The sequence below is a fragment of the Corvus hawaiiensis genome, chromosome 6 (assembly GCF_020740725.1).
Source record: "Corvus hawaiiensis isolate bCorHaw1 chromosome 6, bCorHaw1.pri.cur, whole genome shotgun sequence".
NCBI classification, from domain to species: domain Eukaryota; kingdom Metazoa; phylum Chordata; class Aves; order Passeriformes; family Corvidae; genus Corvus; species Corvus hawaiiensis.
Window position 1 is genome coordinate 38,779,036 of NC_063218.1, and position 24,171 is coordinate 38,803,206.

Below are 24,171 nucleotides of genomic sequence, written 5' to 3' on the forward strand. Positions count from 1 at the left end.
GATACGAAGGCACCAAGTCTGGGATATAGAAGAGTGGTATGGAATGTCTCTACAGGATACAAAGTAATTGCTGAGGCCACCCTTCTTGGTAAGAGACTGAGCTGCTTTCTCAGCCTCTTCCCAGGACTAAATCTATGACTGGAATGGCATTATCATGGAATAAGGAATTCCAAGAGGGACTTCACAGTCTAATTGCATCTATGCCACTATAATGATTCAAGTAGCAAAACTTTCTTGGGCAAATATGGGTGCAGCTTTCCCTTTGGTTCTCTTTTGGGAATGGCATAAAGAAAAGAAATATATTGGAATGGAGTCATTGCTCACTGATGCACGAGATTGAAAGTTACTATTTTCTTAAAGAAGAAAACAGAGGGTTTTTTTTTTTAATGGTCCATCAGCCATAATGATGCTGCTCAGGGCCAGCTCTAAGTGTGGTACTAACATGTAACCAAATCACACACACTTCCCCAACAATGCAACTCCTGTTTGTAGTTAGAGATACAGTTACCATCACTAGTTAAGGACAACTCTAGTGAAGTTTTACTGGGGCAGTAGCAATGGTCCTATTTTTATTTCCTAGTAACTGTGTGTGGTGGTTTAAGCTCAGCTGGCAACTAAGCACCATGAAGCTGTTCCCTCCTGTTCTGCCCCAGTGGAATGGGGCAGAGAATCAAAAGTAAAACTCGTAGGTTAAGAACAGTTTAATAATTGAAAACAAAGTAAAATATAGTAGTAAATAGTAAGAATGATAAAAAGGGAAAGAAAAACAAACAAGTGATGCACAATACAATTGCTCACCCCATGCTGACCAATGCCAGATCCCCTTCCTGAATCCAGATCGGCCTCACTTCCAGGTAGCTCCCCTCAGTTATGCTGGGCATAATGTTCTGTGGTATGGAATATCCCTTTGGTCAGTTCGGGTCAGCTGTCCTGGCTGTGAACCCTCCCAAGATTGTTTTTCCTCCTTAGTGGCAAAGGATGAGACACAACAAAAAAGTCCTTGACTTAGGATAAACACGACTTAGCAAAACTCAGAACATCAGGTTTTTATTCTAAATGCAAAACTCAGCACTGTCCCAGCTATTCAGAAATTAACACCATCCCAGCCAAAACAAGGACACTGGTACCTACTGAGCGCTGGACTGACACAGCTTAGTCATGAAATACAGGTTTTTATCGCTATGCAGTAGGTGATTTGGATTAATCATCCATTTAAGGATTTGCTGTTAGTGTACTAGTTAATGGGTTTTGGAAGGCAGCGGTGCTGAACAGCTGATGGCCACACCGTATTTACACTCCAAAGCATCTTCGCAATTAACACTGAGGCCTATTTCGTCCAGAGCTCCTCTGATGCAACTCTTAGTGCATGACAAAGCGAAAGCGGTAGAACTCACGCAGCCTCACCAAATTCCCCCATGTGTTAACCGTGACGGCACCCCGGTTCCAGCTCCGCCAGCCCCTCTCCGCTCTCATCGGCTGCGGGGGCTGCCAGGCCGGCACAGGCTGCCTGGCTGCCGTGGGCGGCCTCCGCGACACCCACACACCCACGGCACCGGCTCCCCCGGGCCCGGGGCCGGCGGCGAGAGGCTCCCAGGGCCCCGAGCGGGTCCCGGCCCGCGCCGCGCCCCCCACGGCGCCTCAAGGGCGAGCGCGCGTCACTTCCGGGACGCACCCGCCTCCCCACGCCTGCATCGCGAGACCCCGCCCCGCCTCGCGCGAGACTCGCTGGCTCACCCGGCCGCCTGGCCGAGTCCCTTCGGCAATTTCCGTCACTGCCAGACCCTACCAATCGTCTGCGGGAGCGCATCGATGAGCAAGGGCCCCCCGCGGGGTCCCTGCGGGGCCGAGCCCCGCGGTGCGGGCGTGGGGTCCGTGCTGCGGCTACGGCGGCGCGGGCGGGGCGGTGGGGCCCAGGCACGGGGCCGGGGCGGCGGGGAGGCATGCGGGGTTCGATTGATCAGGCCTGGGCATGGCGCCTCTCCTCCCCCCCGCCATGGCTCCCCGTGTCCCTGCTCCTCTCCTCTCAGTGAGCGAAAGTGGCCGCCGCCGCCGTCCCAGCGCCCGCAGCCGCCGCCTCCTCCTCAGCACCAGCGCGGGCGCCATCTTGGCGAGGCAGGAGCCGGGAGCGCCCCGCGGCAGGAGACAGGCAACGCCAGCCCCGGCAACGCGGGGCGAGAGGCCGGGTGGAGCAAGCGGGGGAGCGAGCCCGGGAGACACCCCCAGCCCCTCGCCGCCGCCGCCGCCGCCGCGTCGCCGCCGGGCCCGCTACCCAGGTTAGCCACCGCCGCCACTGCGCAAGGGCACGCCGGGCCGGGGCTACTGGAGGCGGCAGTGGGGGCGCCGGCCGGGCAGGCCGCGGCTTCACCCCCCGCGCCGACCGGCGGCCGCAGCAGCCGGGCCTTTTCTTAAAGAGACAGGCCCCTTCCCCGCCCTGCCCGCCGGATGCGCCCCGCGGTACCGGCGGCCGTGGAGCTGCCGTTCCCCCCACCCCCCGTCTGGAGCGGCCGCCGGGCCCCGCCGCGCGCAGGGGGGCCCTGGGCGGGGGGGGTCGGCGGGGGGGGGCGGGGGCGCCGCCGCGCACCTGCGGGCGCACGTGCGGGCGGTGGCGCGTGCGCGAGGCGCGGGCGGGGGGTGCGGGGGGGGGACGCGCGGCGAGGGCGGCGGCGCGGCCGGGCCGGGAGCGCCGCGTCACCGGCGGCAGCGCGTGCCCGCCGCCGCCTGCGGGGGCGCGCCTGCGGGAACGCGCCCACCTCCTCCCCCCAACTCCGGTGCCGTCAGAGCGCGGCCTCCGCCCCGGGAGCCGCGGCAGGGCCGGGCCGGGCTGCCCCCCTCCCCTGCGCGTGAGGCCGCGTGTCGCGGCGCTGCCCGTAGGGCCCGACGGGGCGGGGGCCGAGGCCGCGGTTGCCCCAGCGCCCCCGGAATAGCCACCGGCACCTGCAGGAAGGGGCCGCCTGCCAGACTCGTGGCGTTGTTGATGGAAAGCGTCTCCCGGGTGTACATGAAACGTAGTTCAGTGCTGTGTTTGCGCTGGTGAATGCGCACTTCTTTAAAGCTGCGCTGTAAAGTCTGCTCCTGTTTGACTGCAAACAGGTAGCCTAGTGCAATTTCTGTGTGTGACTCAATAGAATTTCTGTTAATGATTTAGCGTTGTACATTCTGATGCTGTTACCGGTATTCTGTGGAAAATTTCCCCCTCTGCGGTGTTGCAGATAATAAAAAAATCACTTAGTTTATTTTCGCCTTTGCATGAAGAAAATGGTGCAAGTGAAGTTAAATTTTTATAGTGAAATGTGTATAATTCGAGTTTTAGTTTCCTCTCTTGCAAACAAATCTGCAGGGATTTGTACAGCACATCTGATTTGCCTATATGTATGTGACCAACATATTTTTTAACTTACACGAATCACTTGTGTTGTCACTCCTTTAGTGTGTATGTGTAAGAGTGTTGTGATACTGAGAGGCTGATAAGATGGTGAGGGAAAAGTACAAGAAATACAATTGGAGCTTGAACCTTTTTCCAGTACTAAAGGATATTGCCTGTAATTCTTATCTTGTTTATTTCTCACATGTGTCTTTGTTGAAATTGCTGAAAGTTCTGCCTCCTATTTCTTGACGGTTCAAATGAGCAAGTTTTGTTCTATTTGGGTATAATGCAATAAGCTGTAAATTCTGTAATAAGCATGCTCTTCGACAGGCTAGACTACATGCTAGAGATTGGTTTATCTGGAAAGTCCTCTTAGAGCTTTTTTTCGACATAGTTCCCTTTTCGTTTTCTGGGGTGGAGGGAGTAAAAACCAAACAGAACTGAAAATATCCATGCAGTTGTTATTTTGTGTGTTACAGAGTGGCAAAGTGTGAGGGTAACTGTTGGTGCTGCTGCACGGAGCAGAGAGTATAAATGCATTTTCAGAGGCCTCCATAAATGCTATTGACTGCTCTTTTGGGACAAGAATTACTCTAATTGAACAATTAAATAGTTAGGTTTGTTTTTCTGCTAGTTTAAACTTGGAAGTGGAGCTCTCACATGCCAACTTCTGTGTTCAGTATGTTTAAAGGTATTCTGCTGTTTACTATGTATATGCTTCTGATACACTGCTGTATAGTTTTTCTTTTAAATAATACATTAGGCCCTATCTGTAAGTGGGGTTTTTTGGGAATTGGAAAATCCAGAGCCAGTGGCCCACTGGCTTTTCTCTGTATTTAAAAGTGATTAAAAGGTGGAACACAGATCAGTGAAATGCTGTCTCATTCCTTGGAAAACAATACAAAACCTTACCACAAAAGCAAAACAGCAAAGTAAGGCATCTAGTTTACTTAGATTTCATTACTCAGAAAAGCAATTAAAATGGCTTTTTTAAATTTCAAACTCAAATGATATGAACTCAGACTTCAGTTGTATAAACATGAATTTTATTTGTTCAATTTGAGGTTAGTGGAGGGCTTTAGGTTCATATGAAATATCATATTTGCTTTTTTAAAAGCCGTAGTGTCTTACAGATCCAAGTTATATATAAGACACTCCCATAAAAAAAAAAAAAAAAAAATATGGGAATTATGTTTTGCTTTAGAACATGGTATATAGCTCTGGGAAATGGTTGTTAGTGTAACTGTACTGTTACCTGTAAAAGTGTAGTGTAACTGTGAGTAGGGAAAGGAGAGCATGTAATTCTCCTTCAAGCAAAATAGTTCTTCAAGTTTTTGATACCACCACAATTTTCTCTATTGGAGATTATATGCATCTAAAGAAGTCTGACAAAAATATGCCTAGCTGCTATTACTATGCTAGTGTACGTTTTCCACACAGACCTTGACTGAGTGAATCCTCTGTTTGGAGATATATATATATAGATATATAGATATATATATATATATATGTATTTGTGTCAGGAGTTATTCTGGAGATACTACCACCGGAAAATCTCACAGCATGAACAATTCTGCTGCTCCAATGAGAGCTGTATGTCTCACTTCTCAATTTCTTCAAGAAGGAAAAGTATTTTAGGTGTTTGTATAAGTTTAGAAAATCTGTCTTAATAAGTTGGTGTCAAATTGCAAAGCACAAAAAACCCATGTGTGGGAAAAAGCCAGAAAACTGCTAAAATTGCAAGGCAACTAAGGTGTCATAGAAGATTGTATTCTTGTGCAGCACTTAATCCTGGACTATGGATAAAACCTTCAATGCTATAAATAAATGAGGAATACATACTTTCTGTGATTTCAGGTTTTTGTCCACATGGATGTTTTGTCAGTGTGCTTACAGTGATGGGATGGAGTAGAAAAATGAAACTACTTCTGTGGGCTGAAATACTGGAAAAGTATTGGTGCTCACCTGCCAGCTGATCACACTTCATATCCATGCACTTAATGTGTCGCTGGTGAGACTGAATTAGTTTTACCTCCCTGATTTGCCTTGCATTTGTCATAGGCTAAGAAGAGGTGCTGTGGATTAGCTGCAATCCAGTACTTTTTACTTCAATGGCAGCTTGTGTTTGTGTATGTGCCCTCAGCTAGGAGTGGAGTTGCTATCATTATTTTCTATGATGGTTGATGTGAGTCATAAAGAGCAGAAAAAGTAATCCTCTGGGCCTTATCTGAGGTGTAGAGGTGGCAGCTGCTGAAGGGAAATAACACAAGAAACTCCTGAATGAAAAAGTACTGTTTCAAACAGCTCTGCAAAGCAAACCGCATCCCGCTTGCAGCTAGGCACAACAGCCAAATTTTGCAGTTACCACTTACAGGGTTCCTGGGTGATACCCAGGAAAAGCTTGCTGGACTTCCATTCAGAAATATGCAGTGGATATTTGTTTAAATTGGGAGACTACTTTTAAAGCTCAGCTGCTTCAGGAGACCACGGTTTTGCTGTTTGGTTGGTGCAGGCCAGTGGGCATAAAATTTAGAAACCTTGTTATAAAACCTAAATGCTCTCAGAAAATGTCATTGGAGGATTCTTCTCCAGTCCTGGATATTTACTTACTGACTGGATGCTATAATGGGTAGACTTAAAGAAAACAAGAGTGAGGGAAGAAACCCCATGCCTACATTAACATTGAACTAAGCAATGTGATTTAAAACAGGATAAAGAAGGCTCTTTCAGAACTGAACTTGGATATTAAAAAAATACAATTATTATGAAAGTTATTTGCATGAAGTTACTACATTCCTGCTGATATTTTACCAGTGCTTTTAATAATTCAGTTGTCCACATGATACAATTAAATGGCTTCAGTGTGAACTCCTGATTAAGAATGCTGGAAGATTCAAAGTGCCAGCCAGGCAGTGCAAAAGCTATTTATTTCTAAATGCTGTTTTTTTAAACTATTAGAACTCTAGGGGAAAGGAAGGGAGAAAGCAAATAGCTATTGAATTTGATACTGAAACTTAACATAAAATTGGTATATATTGATAAGAAAGTCATAATGGCACAAGGATTACTCTGCAGCTTCTGCTCATTTTGCCCCTGTAACATACAAGTATTTACTTAAATGTTATCATCAGTAATGAAATATTTTCAAAAATCTGTGTTTTGTCCTTAAACTGAGTAAGCAAAAGGATAGATTTTTTTCAAAAATGTGAAAGAAAACTGGAATGAATGTTGTCACCATGTAAATCTGCGGAAGCAGTACGATGGTGATGTTGTAAACAGTTACATACAGTAGTGGATCAGGCTGTGTGCCTCTCATTTGTTTGTTCCTATCTTCTCTCACTTCAGTGTTCAAGAAGTTTTTGCTATTGTAAATCTTTGTTTCTTAAAACCTAGAGTGGAATTGAAAGAATGCAGAATGAAGAATTATCTGTCACTTAGCCTTCTGTATTATTACTTTGATCAGCAGAGAAGCACTCTGTGACTGTTAGCATATAAATAAATGAAAGGCTGAATTAAATTCACTATTCAGTATGCTTGTGTAACACTTACTAAATTTCTTTGGGCATTGTAAATACATTTTAAGGATATTGTTAAGCTCTCCTGTGCTTATTTGTTTATTTGGTAGGCAGGATACAATCCAGTAACTGTTTTGAGGACAGGAGTAATTAATGTTGTATGTACAGGAGCCTTGTGGAGCAATTAAAATAGGAAGACAAGCAAAAACCTGTCTTTTTATATGGGTGAAATGTAGAGTACATATACTACGTCAGGTCAAGGAGGACTCTATTAAATACGGACATACAAGGTTTCTTGATCTGGAAAGTAATATTTAAAAACATAGATAATTGGAAAAAATGTAAGGATAAGACAGGTCCTCAGCACGTAAGTGTGTACCTGCTCAGCACTGTACACAACAAGGGGTTTTAATGTGTTGAAGTGTGGAATGCAACCTCCCCTTCACAGTTACTGCAGTCAGTGCAGACAGATACTACCACTTGCTCTGATATTTGCGTGGGAACCCTGTGCAGTAGCAATGAGCCACTACTGAGAAAATATATTAGTTTTCTACTTACTAAACACATCTGTGAGCATCTTCTTTTCCTAGGGTCATTTATATCCTACAAGTAAAGAAATAGCCTTCTGATGGGTTATCTGCTAAACTATATGAGCAGGGAGCTGGATAAGCACCACTGGGGCAGGGGCACTGATCCAGTCTGGTGGATCCACGTAGACCAGTGCTTAGGCAAGTGTGTCTGGGCAGAAAGAATAACATCCAGTTAGTCATTTTGGATCAGGAAGATGATTGTGTTTGATTTTTCCTCTGGCCTGTTTGCTATCCTGCAATTAAGAACTTGACCTCAAATCTATCTTAATTCTTCACCTTTATTTTGCTCTTAAACTTGTGTAGTTTTGTGAGGGCAAGGCTCATTGTGGGGCAGTAGAGTACATTTGGTTTGTTAGGTTCCTCAGAGGCAGTGAATCCAAATCAAATCCTGTGTGCTTTGTGCCCTTTGGGGCATGTTTTTCCCCCCAGAGTGCCCAGAGGACAGGTAATGCCACTAAATGTTGAGTTTCGGGAATGTGGTTTTCTGCAAAGAACAGACAGATGAAAGATGCCATGTTGTTCTGAGTTAACCATGTTAATATAATACATGCTGTTGTTGATAGATACATTTTGAAATGGAATGATAAAAGGAATCACCTTACTTTTTTTGCTATGCTACTAGGGATAGATTTTTGCTCTTGTAATATATGTAATTTTTACTGGTGCTCAGAAGGAAAACCCCTTTCACCTTCAAGGTGTCCTTTTCTACCACCTCATGAATGATCTCTTCCATTACAGACACAAGTTTCATGTTTCCTCTCATTTTTTAACCCTTTTACTTAATTTCTTCACAGAAGGAGTTGCCAAGCATTGGAACAGGCTGCCCAGGCAAGAGGTTGAGTCACTGTCCCTGGAGGTATTTAAAAGGTGTGTGGATGTGGTACTTGGGGACATGGTTTAGTGGTGGATTTGGCAGTGTTGGATTAGCAGCTGGACTTGATGATCCTAGAATTCCAGCCTAAATGATTTTATGGTTCATAGCTCTCTTTCTTGGAAGACAGTTCTTGATTTCAGTTTTTTGGTTGATTGGTTTGGTTTCAAATGCCTGTTAAGTACTATGACATACATAGGTGAAAGTTGCTTGAACAATGTACATCTTACTACCCTTATCATAGGAAAAGCTTTCAGGTGCTGTTCTGCTAAGTTCTGCTGGAAATAAGTGTTTGTTGACAGAGGTCAGTCATTCAATTGCCATCAGGTATGTAAGAATTAATATGTAGAAAGCTTCAGTCTAAAAATAATTTTTAAATCAGAGCTGTTACCTTGTTTAACAAATGCTGTGTGTTATTGGTTATTCTCTCTGGGTGAGGATGTTAACTCAAGGCTCAGTATTTATTAAGAAATAATAAAATTTGCTCTTGTTCTACCACAGCCATTAGTGTTAAGGTGAGAATCACTTATAATAGTTTATTTTAATTTCAGAAGTTCTGAATCTGTTCTGCAATTTTGGAGAATAAAAGACTTAGAGAAGGTTAAACACTGGGTTTTGGACCTGTCTGTGTGAAGAGAGAACAACTTCAAGATTGGATACCCAATCTGCATGTTCACTTACATAAGCATAAAACCATTTAGTCACTGATTTAATAACTGAACAAATATAAAATGTCTTGCAATAAATTAATGTGAAGTTTGCTTCAGGTTTTGTGGTATTTTTAAGAAGTGATAGAAACCAGAATAATTTTTCAGAAGAGCAATTAATCTAAGTCTGACTGGTTTTAATTTGAGCAACCTGTTCTAGTGAGAGGTGTCCCTGGCAATGGCAGGGGGGTTAGAACTAGATGTTCTCTAAGGGCCTTTCCAACCTAACCATTCTATGATTTTTGTCCTCCACCAGAATATTTATTTATTAGTAAATATTTAAGATCTTGACAGCACTTCCATTTATACAGTGACAACTCTGGCTTTGGGAATCGTGTATCTTTCTCACTATTATTATAACAGTGATGGCATCTTTTATAGTCAAAGAAAAGTAAAATTTCAGTTGACGGAGCTATTACTGTAACAGTTGTTATGACATCCTTTGTAGTTGAAGGAAGAGAAAACCACAGTTGACAGAGCAATAAAATGTTTTGATAGCTTTGTTTTTAGAATATGTAGTATGCAAATATTGCAGGGGGGTGCATTTGGCTTTATTAAGAATCTTAAATCCAGAGAAGAAATAAAAAAAAATAAAATCAGGTGGACAATTTTTACTAGTTGAAAAACATAATGCTAGAATATGTTCTAAATTTTTAAATATTAATAAGTGTGTTGAAAATTGCTTTTTATGTGTTACTTTTTCTTTAATAAAATAACAGTTGCACTTTAGAATTAAAGGGTTTTTGGTCAAGTATTTGTAGCTTGTTTGCCAACAGGTAACAGCTGTATTTTCAGTGCTGAAAGAGTAGCATTGCTTTAAGATAAAGGAGGAATATTACAAGTATTCAGTAGACTACAGCTGTGAATGGAATGGTAAAAACAACAGAGGAATAATATTTTTAGTAATTCTTCCTTTTTGGAATAAGTTATTTTATATATATATGCCCTCTGTTCAGGGTAAAACATGTTATCTTTAATAATGATGAAAGCTTATTTTACATGCTTGAGGACTGTCTTCACAATACTTCGCATTTCTATGTCACCACTTGGATTATCATACTAGGTTAAAACAGTGCTTGTTCCTATGAAACAGCAATTACAGAGTCATAAACCAGAAAACTAAGAATCTAGTTTTTGGCTGTGGTAGTACTGTGGTGGAAAGTTGAATGAAAATTTCTGTTTACTATACCTATTAACTGCAACTTAAGCTTTTGCCCAGAATTGCCTTGGTAGGTCTGTCTGCTCCCCAAGTTTGCTCCTTTCAGAGGAGTTGTGTTGCTGATGGCCGTTGTTTCTTTTTACAGCTGTGTGTTCAGAGGCACCTGTGCATGAGGAGAAGTTTGTTCTATGGCCTCAGAGCTGGGTGCTAGGGAGGATGGCAGCTGCTCAGAGCTGGCAAAACCCCTCTATCTGCAATACCTGGAAAAAGCTCTGCAACTGGATCAGTTCTTACGACAGACGTCTGCCATCTTTAACAGGAGTATATCCAGGTACCAAAAGCTTTTCCACTTTCCCTTGGGAATGCCAAGGAAAGACAGGCATTTTTATTATATTGTTCCCAGCCAACACCATATTAAGAATTTATTAGTGATTTGTTCATTAGAAACTCTTCTGCTTTAAAGGAGGAGAGGTCACTTGGATTGTTCAGCCTAGAGAAGAGGAAATCTAAAAAATGCTATTAAATTTAATAATAAATCTAGCATTAGCTTTGAGTTCTGAAACAAAGCTTTTCTGTTTCTTCTCTGTGGTGACCACTGACAGGACCTGAGGGAATAACATGGAGTTTTATCAGGAGAGATTTAGGTGGTTTATTAGGAAATGCACCACCACTCTGGTTCTCTATCCAGAGGGTGACTGGGCGCTGGAGCTGGCTCTCCAGGGAAGTGGTCACAGCACCAGCCTGACAGAGTTCAAGTAGCATTTGGACAACATTCTCAGGCGCATGGCGTGATTCTTGGTGTGATTCCTGTGCAGGGCCAGGAGCTGGACTTCATGATTTTTGTGGGTCCCTTCCAACTTGGGATATTTTGTGATTGTATGAAAGATTTTGAACTGTGCTTCTCTCGGTTCATAGTGATAATACAGTGTGTTACCAGCTCGTGTATGAATTAGCACAATGTTTTAAAGCTCTTTTTTGTAGCTGAGTGGCCAAAACTCTCTTTGTCTGCAAAAAGTAGGATGAGGAAACCCTAAGTAGACTTTCAGTGACACTTACAGCCTTTGGTCATAAAGAAAATAGAAAGACTATTGTCAGATGCAGAATTTTTGTGTAAATTGTTGCAATGAGGCATCATCAAGGTATGTTTCTGTCCCAAAACAATTACATATTTAATTTCATTGGAATTGTAGAGTTACAGAACTGGTAACTGAATGGGCAACAGATAACAGGTATATTTACAAGCATGTAATAAGACCCTCACAAGGATTAGAAAAGGTATAGCTACATTTCTCACATGTCCCAATGAGTATGACAATATTGTGCTTTGGTTTGACTTGCTTAATTCATGCTTCTAAAACTAGATACCTAGTTAAAGACTGGAGGTACGGTTTGATAGTATAGCCAGGCTGATCTGATGATTAACTATTGCTAAGGGGTTAATGGGAAATTATTGACAGCAATATTTCTGATGTGTGAAATTACATCTGAAGCTGTCTCAATTCTCAAACCTTTAGACAAGTGCCCACATGTAAGAAAGTTGGATGGGCATCTTTTGAGTATTTTCCTGTCATTGTCACTGTATTATGGATCTTCTTGCAGTGATGAGAGTGAAGATGGATTGGATGACAATCCTTTGCTGCCTCAGTCTGGGGATCCCCTGATGCAAGTTAAGGAAGAGCCTCCAAACACCTTGCTTGGAGAGCCTTCTGGAGCAGGGAATTCTGGGACGCTGAACACACATTCCCTGAATGGAGTACTCCAGCCAGGTAGGCATGTAGTAGGTTGAATCTCTGCTTTCTTTAGGTTAGGATGGAAAAGCATTATTTCTTAAGAACTTTATTTTTTATTTTTTCTCTAAACAGAACCAAAGTCTGAAAAAGGGAGCTTGTATAATTTTTCCAAACTGAAGAAAAGCAGAAAGTGGCTGAAGGTAAGAATATTGGAAAGAAATGCAGCTATTGGAATCTGTGAGTAGTTACACATCTAGCCATTCTTACTCATTTATGAGCAGTCCTGGCTAACCAGGGAGGTCCCAGTTGACTGAAAGTTTGCAAACATGACACCTATTTGCAAGAAAAGCTGGCAGGAGGATCTCGGGAACTACAGAGCTGTCAGCCTGTCCTTGGTGCCATGAAAGGTTATGGAGCAGATCATCTTGAGTGTCACCTGGGAATGCAGTTTAGTGGCAGACTTGGCAGTGAGTATACATTCAGAACCTGAATTAATTTTAGTACACTGTCTAAATTAAACTAATCTGTTATAAAATTTATTAAATGGTGATTTGGGACTCATCTGAAAATTGTTTTTAAGTTGCGCTCGGTAAGTACAAGGTCTCAAAGTGAGGATGGCAAAAGAGAGTGGAATGGTGGCTTTATGCCATCTTTGCATTTTCACTGTATTGTAGCCATCTCAGGTAAGCAAAAACATGTTGCCAAGAGGTCAAACGAGCCAAACTTGCAGAAACTGATGCAGATAGAAGTGGTAGAATAGCGGGACAAACTACAAATGGGGTAGGGAAGCACCTGCAAACCACACATCACAAAATGCCCATACTGTTATCCTGGCTTTTCTCACTGCTGCTTTTCTGAGACCACAAACAAACAAAGTGGACTAAAATGATGTAACTGTCACAAACTAACAGAAAACTACTTTCCTGCAAATCAGAAAATGTGTATTGAATTCACTGCTACACAGGTCTGCTCCTCAGAAAACTCTTTTCTGAGTCATTTTAGATGGAAGACACTTTGTAAGTGCTATGTATCATTGTTGGGCCACACTCCTTTATTAGGGAAAGGCTCAAGAGTGTTTTGCATTAATAAACAATTCAGTACAGAGACTTGGGATTGTTAAATTAATTCCCATTTATTCTTGCTAGAGTATCCTTCTGAGTGATGATTCCAGTGACACAGATTCACCGAGTGATGAGGATGGAGAGGAGGAAGAAGAATTTTCCCTTTCGAGGGAGGAACTTCACAATATGCTGCGATTACACAAGTATAAGAAATTGCATCAAAGTAAATATAGCAAAGACAAAGAGGTAAAAATCCAGAATTTTTACATTTCATTGATTTTTATTCTTTCCTTTAAATGCATTATTTTAATTGCTCTTACATTTTTATCAAAACTCATTTCAGGGACTGGAGAATACACTTTTATTTGGTAGACAGTAACTGTCTAACATCACTTTTAGACAAGGGTTATTTAATCAATTACATACATAGAATGAAAGATGCTGCAAGTCTGTCAGTACTGGCACATGTTATATATAACTTCAACAGTGCTCAGTCCCAGTCACTAGGGCAAATACTGGGTGTCAGAATGCAAGATTTGGATAATATATACAAAATATATGTGAAAACTGAGATGCTGCAAGTTAAATTCTAATACAGGTAGTAACTGCTATTCAAGTGTATTTATATCATCACTGAAATGTTGAATAGTAAGGTGGTGTTTACAATCTTGAAAGGGTGTTTTCTACCTTGTTGTTTTCTGTCATGATTTGAGGTTTTACTTTACTCTTTCTTTTTTACCTTTTTTTTTTGTTTTGGATTTTCTTCTTATATTCTCTTTCTTTCCCTTAGAAGAAAATAGCCTGCTGCACTTTTGCATTTTTCTTAATATTAAGCCAAATTCTGTAGCTGCTTTGATTCTAATAATATATTTCTTCGAACTATAAGGGTTCTTGCAGAAATTTTCGCTGCTGATTTGAATTGCAGCAGAAAGTCTTAGATGAAGGAGGTTATCCTATTCTGTTATCAGAGTATGTGCCTGAAGTTAAAATTTGTCTTCCTGTTTTATCTTCTTTTCAAATTTCTCCAGAAGAGTGAAGAAATATTTTCCTGCACAGCTCTTTGCTTCTCTCTGCTTCTTTCCTTTGTTTACTTGTGAAGCTCTGAACCAATATTGTGTTAGTTTCTTGAAATACTTGATAGCTACACGAATATTCATACACCAAATTTTTACACAGGTTATAATTTTGTTAGATTTTACACAAATATTAATTTCTAGACTAGCAAGAAATAATACCCTGTGAAAGTAACCAGTGTATTGTCAGATCAGCAGTACAGAGTTGTGGGGGGAAACGTATCTCAGAAAGTTTGTTTGCGCTCATGGTCTCACTTTTCAAAAATCTTCTATTAACTTAAAAGTATGCTTAGGTTTTAAACAGTTAATTTCTGAGCTGTATTGTCTTTAATTTGCCTTTTTATATGTAACCTGTGTGGAATTCTTCAATACTTCATTTGAATAATGCTGGTAATATACTGGCTTTTTCGATCATTTATGGGAAAAAGTACTGTGGCAGCTATATTTTTACTTGATGGTCTGAGTGTTCAAGTTTTTTGTCGTTGTGGAAATCTTTTAAATGCCTTTTCTTTAAACCTGTCCTTTTACATCCTTTGGAATGATAAAGTAGAACATGTATTTAATTTGGGAATGCAAGCAAAACAAATACTAGGTCCATAATTGGACCTGTCCATGTAATGTGTTGTCTTGCTGGGCAGCACCTGTGTGGAAAAGACAGAGCAGTATGTTTTGGAAGTGCAACCTTCACTGCCTGCTCTTCCGTCCTACTTAACTGGGTGGGCTTGGTTCCCTGTGCAGAACTTGGAGGCCACCCCTGGGAGCAGTGGTTTCACTTCAGACACTCTGATGCTGATAACAAATGCAAAATATGGAGAACTGCATATTTCCTGATCTCTTATTTATGTTCAGGATCTGAGCTTGTTTAGGGACTGTCATTGTTACCTGCTCACTTTCACCCTTCAGTTGCAGCAGTACCAGTACTACAGCGCGGGGCTACTCTCTACCTACGACCCCTACTATGAGCAGCAGCGCCACCTGCTAGGGCCTAAGAAAAAGAAGTTTAAAGAAGAGAAAAAAATAAAAGGTAAAGTCACTTACCTCATGTTTTGAAATTGCTGCTGTGATTTAACTTCTTTCCTGCATAATTTCCTTTGATTAAACATAGATGTTCAAAACTTGTGGGTTTTGCAGGGGAATACCAAGTTCTGACAAAGAAAAATGTCTTCAGAAAATATTGTGCTTTATTGTCTGGCTTCTAGAAAGCTAGGGTGGAAAAAAGGTGTGTGACTGGAGAGTTCAGGGCTTAAGATTTTCTTTGTGAACCTTATTCAGTGGTTTGGAATCCATAAATACTGTTTCATATCACGGTCCGTTTACTCGAGAGTTTTTTGAAAGCGCAGTAGGTCCTTGAAAAATGTGAGAACTTACCCAGTACCTGCTGCAGTTTTTCCTGAATATGTAGTTCTAGTGAACAGGAAGTTACAGGGAGTGAGAGTGTTTTCTGGAAAATAGAGGGAACTTGGAATTGATGTTTGATATGAGTTAAAATAGAATTATATCTCTGATGTAACAACTGGAGTTTCTGAGATGCACTTTGCCAGGAAGTACAGTTTCCTCTCTTGTTTGGGCTGGCAGTAGTTGTAAATCTGCAAGGAAGTAGAGAAGGCTACGAGCTGTCAGTGTAAGGTGAACTCTCTTACTGCAAGGACTTTACTTTGAGCTGTGTTTTAAAGGGGTTATTTCAGGCTGTCTTCCTTTCTTTTTGCAAATTCCTTTAACTGTGGTGGTTTTTTTCTCCACTGATCTTGCAGCATCCATAATTTTGCATACTCACAGTGAATATTTTTAATATCTGATACCAGTATCAGTTTCGTCTGAAGGCTGGTATGACATGACAACATGCCAGTCTCTTTCAATGCTTTCTTCTCTTCGTTAAGAAGTTTGCTTTGAGACTTATGGTACCAAATGATAATGTTGTCACTTTTAAATGTCTTACCTTTACATAGCTTTAAGTAGAATTTTGCCACAAAGCAAGAAACATTGCACCAAGTTCTAGATATTTTAACTCTCAAAGCATGTTTCCCTGGGTGGAAGTAATTTCATTTCACCCATCTATTAACCAGGAAAATATTTCCATTATAAAGTAGTGAGGAAATATCTAATAGTATAAATGAATTGTACCAGAATTGGCAAACATGGATAAGTTCAGCTTTTTTGTTGGTTCCACATACAAATTGACTAGAAGAGTTTACTCAGGAAAGATGCCTGACTAAATGTGCCCAGAAAATAGAAATGTATTTTTATGATTGTTGTTGCCATGCAGGCAAGTTGAAAAAAGTAAAGAAAAAGAGGAGACGGGATGAAGAACTCTCATCAGAGGAGTCACCACGACGCCACCATCACCAGACCAAAGTTTTTGCCAAGTTTTCCCATGATACACCACCACCTGGGTCCAAGAAAAAGCATTTTTCTATTGAGCAACTTAATGCACGTCGGCGGAAAGTGTGGCTTAGCATTGTTAAAAAGGAGTTGCCAAAGGTGAGCTTGGATAATGGCAGTAGATCAGTGATGATACAAGAAAGTGAAATAGAAAATTAACTTAGTGGGGAGTTGGCACTTAGAAAAACAGAGTAAAGTGAGACCTGGTTTTTCTGTTGGTCATTAATGACCCAACTGGAATTCTGTAATCCATAAGCAACGTGTAGTTGAAATATCACCAGTGGTATCTAAATGGATCATGCAGTGTTTTGCCGTGGCTATTCAACCCTTGGCAATGAAAAGTGCAGTAAGCTCTAGCAGGTGCTCACACTGATCTGCAGGATGGCAGTCTAGAGCAAACCAGTATCTAGGTTTACCATAAAGTTCAGGAAAGGAGTGTTTCAGTCATATCACCTGTATTTTTCAAACCTTACCTCAGAAACAAGCTATTGTATTGTATTGTTTACAGGACAAGCTTCAGGCACATTTGAAATAGAAAGCTGGGTTCACTGTTGATAATTTTCTGAGATGGTCTGAGTGGACCTTAGAACCTGCTCTTTGGAGTTCACAGTTAACAGACTTTGAATTCTAGGAAGTTAAAGCAAGTCATGACTGTATCATCCTTTATGAACTTAAAAGCCAAACAAAGGATATGTACAGTGAGATAGACTGTATTTTTTCGAAAGACTGATTTTGATCATGTGAAGAACATGATCTACATTAATTCTTAATGTCTTTGGAGAAGAGTGGAAAATATTGTTTGCTTCAGTGATAAAAATGGGAGAACCCTGCTTTGCAATAGTAGTAATTAAAGAAACAATTGTGAAAAAGGAGGTGTTTTGCATGCTTCCTCCAGGATTTGAGGGAATACATTTATGTATGCCTTCAGTAATGTAAGGATGAAAAGCTGTTTCAGTCAAAATGAAGAATACTTACAATACCTATTCTCAGTTATAAAACTGTGCATGGCTGAAGTTGACACATGTACCTATTGAGGACTAGATAGTGATCTTTTAAAATACTGTGAAACCATTACCCTTTAACTCATTTACAAATGGTGTTCTTTTACAGGCATACAAACAGAAAGCTTCAGCCCGCAACCTCTTCCTTACCAACAGCAAAAAGGTAGGTGGTGTTTAGTTTCATATTGTTACTTGTACTGCATATAATAAGCAAACTGTAACCTCTTTATGTTTCTTCTGTTTCTTACAATACTGACTATACTAGCAGGGCAGTGTAGAAGAAAGCATTGTATACAAGTAATTGTCATTTATTATAGGGCTTTTAATTTTTTAGATGTGTCGTTTTGTCTTGTTTCATAAGCAACAGATGAAACAAGCAACATGAGTTCTCTTCATGAGAGCTTTCTGGCTTTTAAAAGATTTAGTTTGTAAGTTTTAAATTTACTGATCTTTCATACTGTACATTAGTGGCTTTGGTGCACTTTGACTTTTGAGCTGCCTGTCTATTCACTATCTAAAGCTTGCTGGCTTTAAGCATTCTGGTTGAAATCAAAGGGGCTCTTGGAATATTAAGTGCTTTAATTTAGATAAATATATAGAGGACCTGAGATTAAAAATAAAGCAGTTTTTGGCTTAAGTAGTTGCAAAAGCAATCCATCTTCTCATCCATCTTCTCTGAGAAGTGGCATTGTTTGTACCTAGAAAACATTGCTTACAAATACTTGGTAATAGTTTTCTGAGCATTCTTCAAGTGTTATGCTCAAGTGTCTGATTCATTCCTATGGCTAATGATGAAAAAGGTAATCAAGTATATGACTGTGAATTGTTAGAGACAAGGTGATGTGGGAAATTTCCTGTTCTGTGTATACATTATTGAGAGAGGGAGCATTTTCTTTGTATGGGATGCAGAAAATGGGACTTGCTGGTGTATGTTTAAGAAACTTGGTTGTAGGACTTAACAGATTTTAAAATTCCGCTTTTTTTCCCCTTTATTTTATCATTTGAAATCTGTGTTAGAATTGTTGATGTGCAAATTTTAGTGGAGGAAAATAACCTGTCACAAACAACAAAAAAACCCAGCAATTTTTACCGTTATGACAATGACATCAATTTATTTATACTAGAACAAAAATTACATTTTCTTATGTTTTTTTGTGAAATGGTAGCAAGACTGTAGAATGCTCCCTCACTTTTCTTTGTATTAATGTGAACAGCATTGTGTTCCACCAATACTGCTATTGCAGGATTAAGTATATTCTTATTGAAAAGTGAGAAAAATAACTCCGGAAAAGTGTCAAAAAATAGGTGAGTCAGAGCTGTAGGCAAGACTTGAATTTTGTTCTTCTGAGTCCCTTTCAAGGACCTATCCTTCAGATGAGTCTTTTAAGTATTATGCCATGCTGAAACTGCCTTCAGGTTTTGTCTTCTCCATCATCTCAGCATTTTTTTGGAAGATCATATTCTCTCATGCCATTTCAGAAGCATTGCTGCTGAGTAAAGTATCACAGTTTTTTCTCTTTTGAAGGATCAGACTTGGTTGTAATTAAATCCTGATAAGTTTATTGCTGGCTTTCTTTACAATCTGCCCATTTTGCCACTGTTCCCAAATCTTATTCCTGTCTAGCTTGCCCACCAGTGCATGAGGGAGGTACGTAGAGCTGCTATCCAAGCCCAGAAGAACTGTAAGGAAACTCTACCACGAGCACGTCGTCTCACCAAGGAGATGCTTCTCTATTGGAAAAAGTATGAAAAGGTGGAAAAAGAGCATCGGAAACGAGCTGAGAAGGAGGCTCTGGAGCAACGCAAGCTGGATGAGGAGATGAGAGAGGTATAGCAAAATAACAGATTGCTGATAATTAATCTGCTGAGGAGACACAGAAGTGACTAGATAATTTGAGTTTCTAAATCCAAGCCATGAAATTCAGTTATTTGTTCTGCCATCTTCTTTTTCTTTACGTAATTCTTCTAATGTTAGCAAGAGGTAATTAAAAAAACACCTTCGAACTGCATAAATTCTTTATAATTGAGTGAAATTGAGGAAGGAATTAGAGAAGCAGTGCATGTCTCACAGACATACACAGCTCAATGTTGGTAAGGGCCAATGTTTTGTGATGGTTTGTTCATCTTTCTGGGTCCAGAAGGGAAGACACTTTTTCATTGACATTGAATTTTTTTCTGGTCCTTTTTTTCCACTGCTGTAAACTGATACTGCCATTTATGTATGGGTCACAGAATTTTTCTGTGCTTGCTTTTTTGTTGGCCAACTGACAACTTCCTGAACTCCATTACAGAGTAAAAGGGATTGAATTTATGAAAGTTTCCTTGTAAAAGCTCTCTAGTGAATCTGTGGTTGTTACTTTATATGGGTATACCTTATATGAGGAAAGGTTGAATCTTTAGAATGCCTTATATTTAGTTTTATGCTTAAACTATGCTTGTATTTATTGTGTTCCTCTTATTCTTGCAAATTCATAAGCATTTTGTGAAGTTTTCTGCTCACTTAGATTAATAGACAAATTTTAACTGTTGCATTTTTTGCCAGAGCCTAAGGGTGAACAGAGCTTCTGCAATGTCTTGCTGAATGCTGAGTGATGATAATATCTCAACTGTAGTACCTATTGATGTATTTCATGTGTACTACCATAATTCCCTCTACTAATAAGTAACAGAATGTGGGAGTCAGGTTGCCATGAGAGCATTTCTTAACTGCTGAGTTCTTGTACTATAAAGCGCTAAAATCCTGCTATTTATTGTTGATATTTTAGTTCTTCAGTGTAAACAAAACATTTGAATTTTCTTTTATTATGGTTTTTTGTCATGATTACTGAATTTAAAAGAATTTTTTATTTACAACAATTTTATATTTTAATACAGATATTTATGGAGGTGGTCAGTGTTCTTATGTGCAACTAGTAATGTAGCACTTAGCACAGTGGTGTGTTTAATATAATCTAGATAGATTAGTTGTTGATACATTATTAGATGAATTTCTTTTGTTTAATTATATTTTAAACATTGAACTGTTGTCCTGTCTTTTTTTCCCCTTCATCTGTTTTCGGTAAATGCTCTTAGGCTAAGAGACAGCAGCGAAAACTTAACTTCCTGATTACACAAACTGAATTATATGCCCATTTTATGAGTCGTAAACGAGATATTGGACACGATGGGATACAGGAGGAAATCCTGCGCAAACTGGAGGACAGCTCTACCCAAAGGCAGATTGATATTGGTGGAGGAGTAGTGGTCAACATCACCCAAGAAGATTATGGTAAGTGATTCATTTATAGTCCTTTCCTTGCACTCTTTTGAAATTTACTGTACTGTGTTATGGTGCAAACTTAACAATTTTAAGCACAACATCCTTCTCTGCAAGAAGGACTACTGCAAATACTGGGATTTATCTGCGTGTTTGGGTGGTTACTGCTGCAGAGCTCTAACATGGGTGTGTTATTTTCAGATAGCAACTATTACAAGGCCCAAGCTCTGAAGAATGCTGAGGATGCTTACCAGATTCATCAGGCCCGGGTATGTATTTTTTGGATCCATGAAGTAGAAGAGAAAGCAAAGTAATTGGCAGAGGCCAAAGTACCAGGATCTTTCATAGCAGCCAAGTCAAATAGATTAATCCTGGGGGCCAGATTTGAATTTAATTCATTTTGTGCTAAACAAGTAGAAAACCAGAGTATAAAGATTGGGCTATAGGAACAGGCTCATTTTCTCATGGTTTCTGGTGAGTATTGTGTCTTAATGTGAGTTGTAAAGCCTTTTGCTTTACAGTTTCTTGATAAGGTAATGTATTCACCATCTTATGCATACCTTCCTCTTCCTGTTTAGACCAGATCATTTGATGAAGATGCAAAGGAGAGCCGGGCAGCTGCTCTACGGGCTGCTAACAAGTCTGGTACTGGATTTGGAGAGAGTTACAGTTTGGCAAACCCATCTATTCGAGCAGGAGAAGACATTCCACAGCCTACCATTTTCAATGGAAAACTGAAAGGTTATCAACTGAAAGGCATGAATTGGCTGGCCAACCTATATGAGCAGGTATGTTAGTACATCTTGCAAATTTTTAAAACTTCTGGGATTATTTAAGTCAGTAGAGTAACGTTGGCCAAAAGAATGTCCTGTTTTTAAAAATAGACTGTTTATAGTTGATCTTTAATGTATTTGGAAGAAAGGAAAATACTAGGTAGGCCGCATGCCAGTGTTCTTGATTATTTAGAACATAACAGCTTTGAATGGAGCATTGAGTTCAGTATTCTTGTGTGGTTTGTACAACTGTTCATCACTTAGATCATACATGGAGGAGACTTTTGCTGTTTGGAATTGTGTACTGTTTCAGGCTTGGGTCAGCTGGTAAACTGCAGGCAGTCTTGTCCTTATGAGTGTGCCCGGGTCACTATGGGATCATGAAGTGCAGAGAGGCTTAGGGGAGGAATTGGACTGAGGGATGAAAGAAATACAGTTGAGACCAATTACCTCTCAGGAGCAGATGTAAGAGATGATAAAGTTTCGGAGTGTCAGAGTTGTTACAGTGGGGCTGTTCCCCCTAAATCTAGTGGCAGCTGTTCTGCCAGTCCTTTGTGGATTAAAAAGTAGTAAAGTGAAGGTGTTTATTTATGGATCTTTTGCAGGGCATCAATGGGATCCTGGCAGATGAAATGGGTCTGGGTAAAACAGTACAAAGTATTGCTCTCCTTGCACATCTGGCTGAGGTAGGTGGATTATAGCTTGTTCCTGGGTAGTCTGCTCGATAGAAGATGCATACTTTTCACATGTTGGAAATGAATTTTGGATTACAAAGCTTAAATGTCTTAAAAAGTGTTTTATACATTGTTTCAAGTGAGCCATTGAAATAGTTGTAAATATGTGTGTATGTCTGTACTTCAGAGTTTTCATTTATTCAGAGAGTATTATCTTCTCACTTGCACTGAATATAAAAGCCTCAGGAGAGAACAAGTTGTACACTTGATGGTTCACTGAGTTTTATATATCAAAGGGCTCAAATTCCGAGCTTCATGACAATTAGCATTAATTTCCATATTTCAGTGGGGTTTTTTAGGAAGCATAGTGATTCTTCTGTGCCAGGGCAGACAAACAAAACAAAGTAAGCAACAGGAACTTGCTTCTTCATGCAGAAATATGTACATTTATTTCAAAGAAATAAAGGTTGGTTGCAGTCAAGTCAGTTGCCCTAGGTAGGACATATCAATGAAGGGATACTAGAAGCAAAATTAGCTGCACTAGTGACCAAGTGACAATTGTGTGCATTTCTTTATGTTCCTGGTAGTGTTGGCCAAAATACTGTAAAGGTATGCAGAGCTGAAGGCTCTTAAGCTCATCTCTGTGGAAGGAATAAGAAGATAAGCTTGTCTCCCTGTGACGCTGCACCTTGAGGTTTTTGGAAGGTTACACACAGCTTTATTTTTCCTGCCTCTCCCTTATGAGGGCAAGCTTGTAACTGCTAATATATTAATGGATCAGCTCAGTTGTTCACCAGAGTAATGTGTGATGTGGCAGAGCAAAGCTTTTCAATGCCATCTGAAGTTCTTTTCCTTATGAATATGACAGGGGCTGTTTGTAACGTGAAGGTGGCCACTCTCAGAAACAAAGGAGTTTGTTCTGGGAACAACTTCACTGTTATGAAATAAGTCTTGGTTAAACATTAGATCTGCTCTGATTTTGTATCACCCTGCTGTGCTGGGAGAGTTTTGCTAGGTTGCATACAGGTCCCTCTTGTGTAGCCACTGTCATTCAGTAGATGTAAAGCCCTATCAAACCATCTCTATATCAGTTCCGTTCAATTATTTTTTTTTAATTTAATTTTTTATGTGTTTTTTCCAGAGGGAGAATATCTGGGGACCTTTTTTAATAATTTCACCTGCCTCTACACTGAACAACTGGCACCAGGAGTTTGCCAGATTTGTACCTAAATTTAAGGTAATAAACGTGTCCAAGGAAGTTCTTTCTGTTTTCTCAAGAGCAAACCGTTTTGTTCTCCTGAGTTCTGTGTCACATCTGGGTGCTTACTGACCTTGGAATATGAAACTCTGTAATGAGCCTGTTTCTGATATTTTTTTCCATCATCCTGTTTTTTTCTGGAGTGTTCAATTATCTAGGGCTTAAAAATATTCTTACTTTAATCACATGATTTTCATTTTGCATCAGCTTAAAGACACCTTCTCAGTAAGGAATTGTAGTAGGTCAGCAAGTGGATGTATAATTTTAACATATGGGTCTGGCAGCAGAACCAGGAATTACATACCAAGTTTTATATAATGTCTTTAGGGTTAGAGCTGTGTTTTCAGTCATTCATATGAATTTGAGTCAGATAAAGATTGTATGTGAACAAACTCTAAACAGGTGAGAGGGAGGCAAAATGTAGTTGTTACAGAAAAACAGAACAACCATGGACATACAAGTTAATAACAAAAAGGAGAGAAATGAAGCACAAATAGATAAGAACAAAAAGATTAGAAGAAAACAAATTGAGTTTTTCAGGTATATTGTGAATGCGAAAACATAGTAAATAGAAATAGCAAATAGTAAATTAGAAAGCAAGGAACTACCAGTTACTGAAAAACAAGCTGCTTACCTGTCTCCCACTGGAAAACGTTGAAGTGTTGCAAAGGAAAATTTGAAAATAAATGTGTACTGCTAAAATAGTGCTGGAATTCCAGAATTCATGATAGACAAAAGTGTCAGAAGTTGCAGTTACACC

At 40.3% G+C, this 24,171-nt stretch overlaps 1 protein-coding gene across 1 annotated transcript in view; it reads left to right on the plus strand.

Moving 5' to 3' along the window:
• The first annotated feature begins 8,291 nt into the window (after positions 1 to 8,291).
• Positions 8,292 to 24,171, plus strand: part of INO80 (INO80 complex ATPase subunit) — a 57,965-nt gene continuing 42,085 nt past the window's right edge. The window contains exons 1-14 of the mRNA XM_048308363.1: positions 8,292 to 8,336; positions 10,352 to 10,537; positions 11,806 to 11,972; positions 12,069 to 12,136; positions 13,082 to 13,243; positions 14,974 to 15,094; positions 16,334 to 16,548; positions 17,560 to 17,613; positions 19,075 to 19,278; positions 20,523 to 20,718; positions 20,908 to 20,975; positions 21,285 to 21,494; positions 22,085 to 22,165; positions 23,295 to 23,390. Of these exons, the coding sequence (XP_048164320.1) occupies positions 10,395 to 10,537; positions 11,806 to 11,972; positions 12,069 to 12,136; positions 13,082 to 13,243; positions 14,974 to 15,094; positions 16,334 to 16,548; positions 17,560 to 17,613; positions 19,075 to 19,278; positions 20,523 to 20,718; positions 20,908 to 20,975; positions 21,285 to 21,494; positions 22,085 to 22,165; positions 23,295 to 23,390 (1,785 nt within the window). The 5' untranslated portion in view covers positions 8,292 to 8,336; positions 10,352 to 10,394. The remainder of the gene's footprint in view (positions 8,337 to 10,351; positions 10,538 to 11,805; positions 11,973 to 12,068; positions 12,137 to 13,081; positions 13,244 to 14,973; positions 15,095 to 16,333; positions 16,549 to 17,559; positions 17,614 to 19,074; positions 19,279 to 20,522; positions 20,719 to 20,907; positions 20,976 to 21,284; positions 21,495 to 22,084; positions 22,166 to 23,294; positions 23,391 to 24,171) is intronic.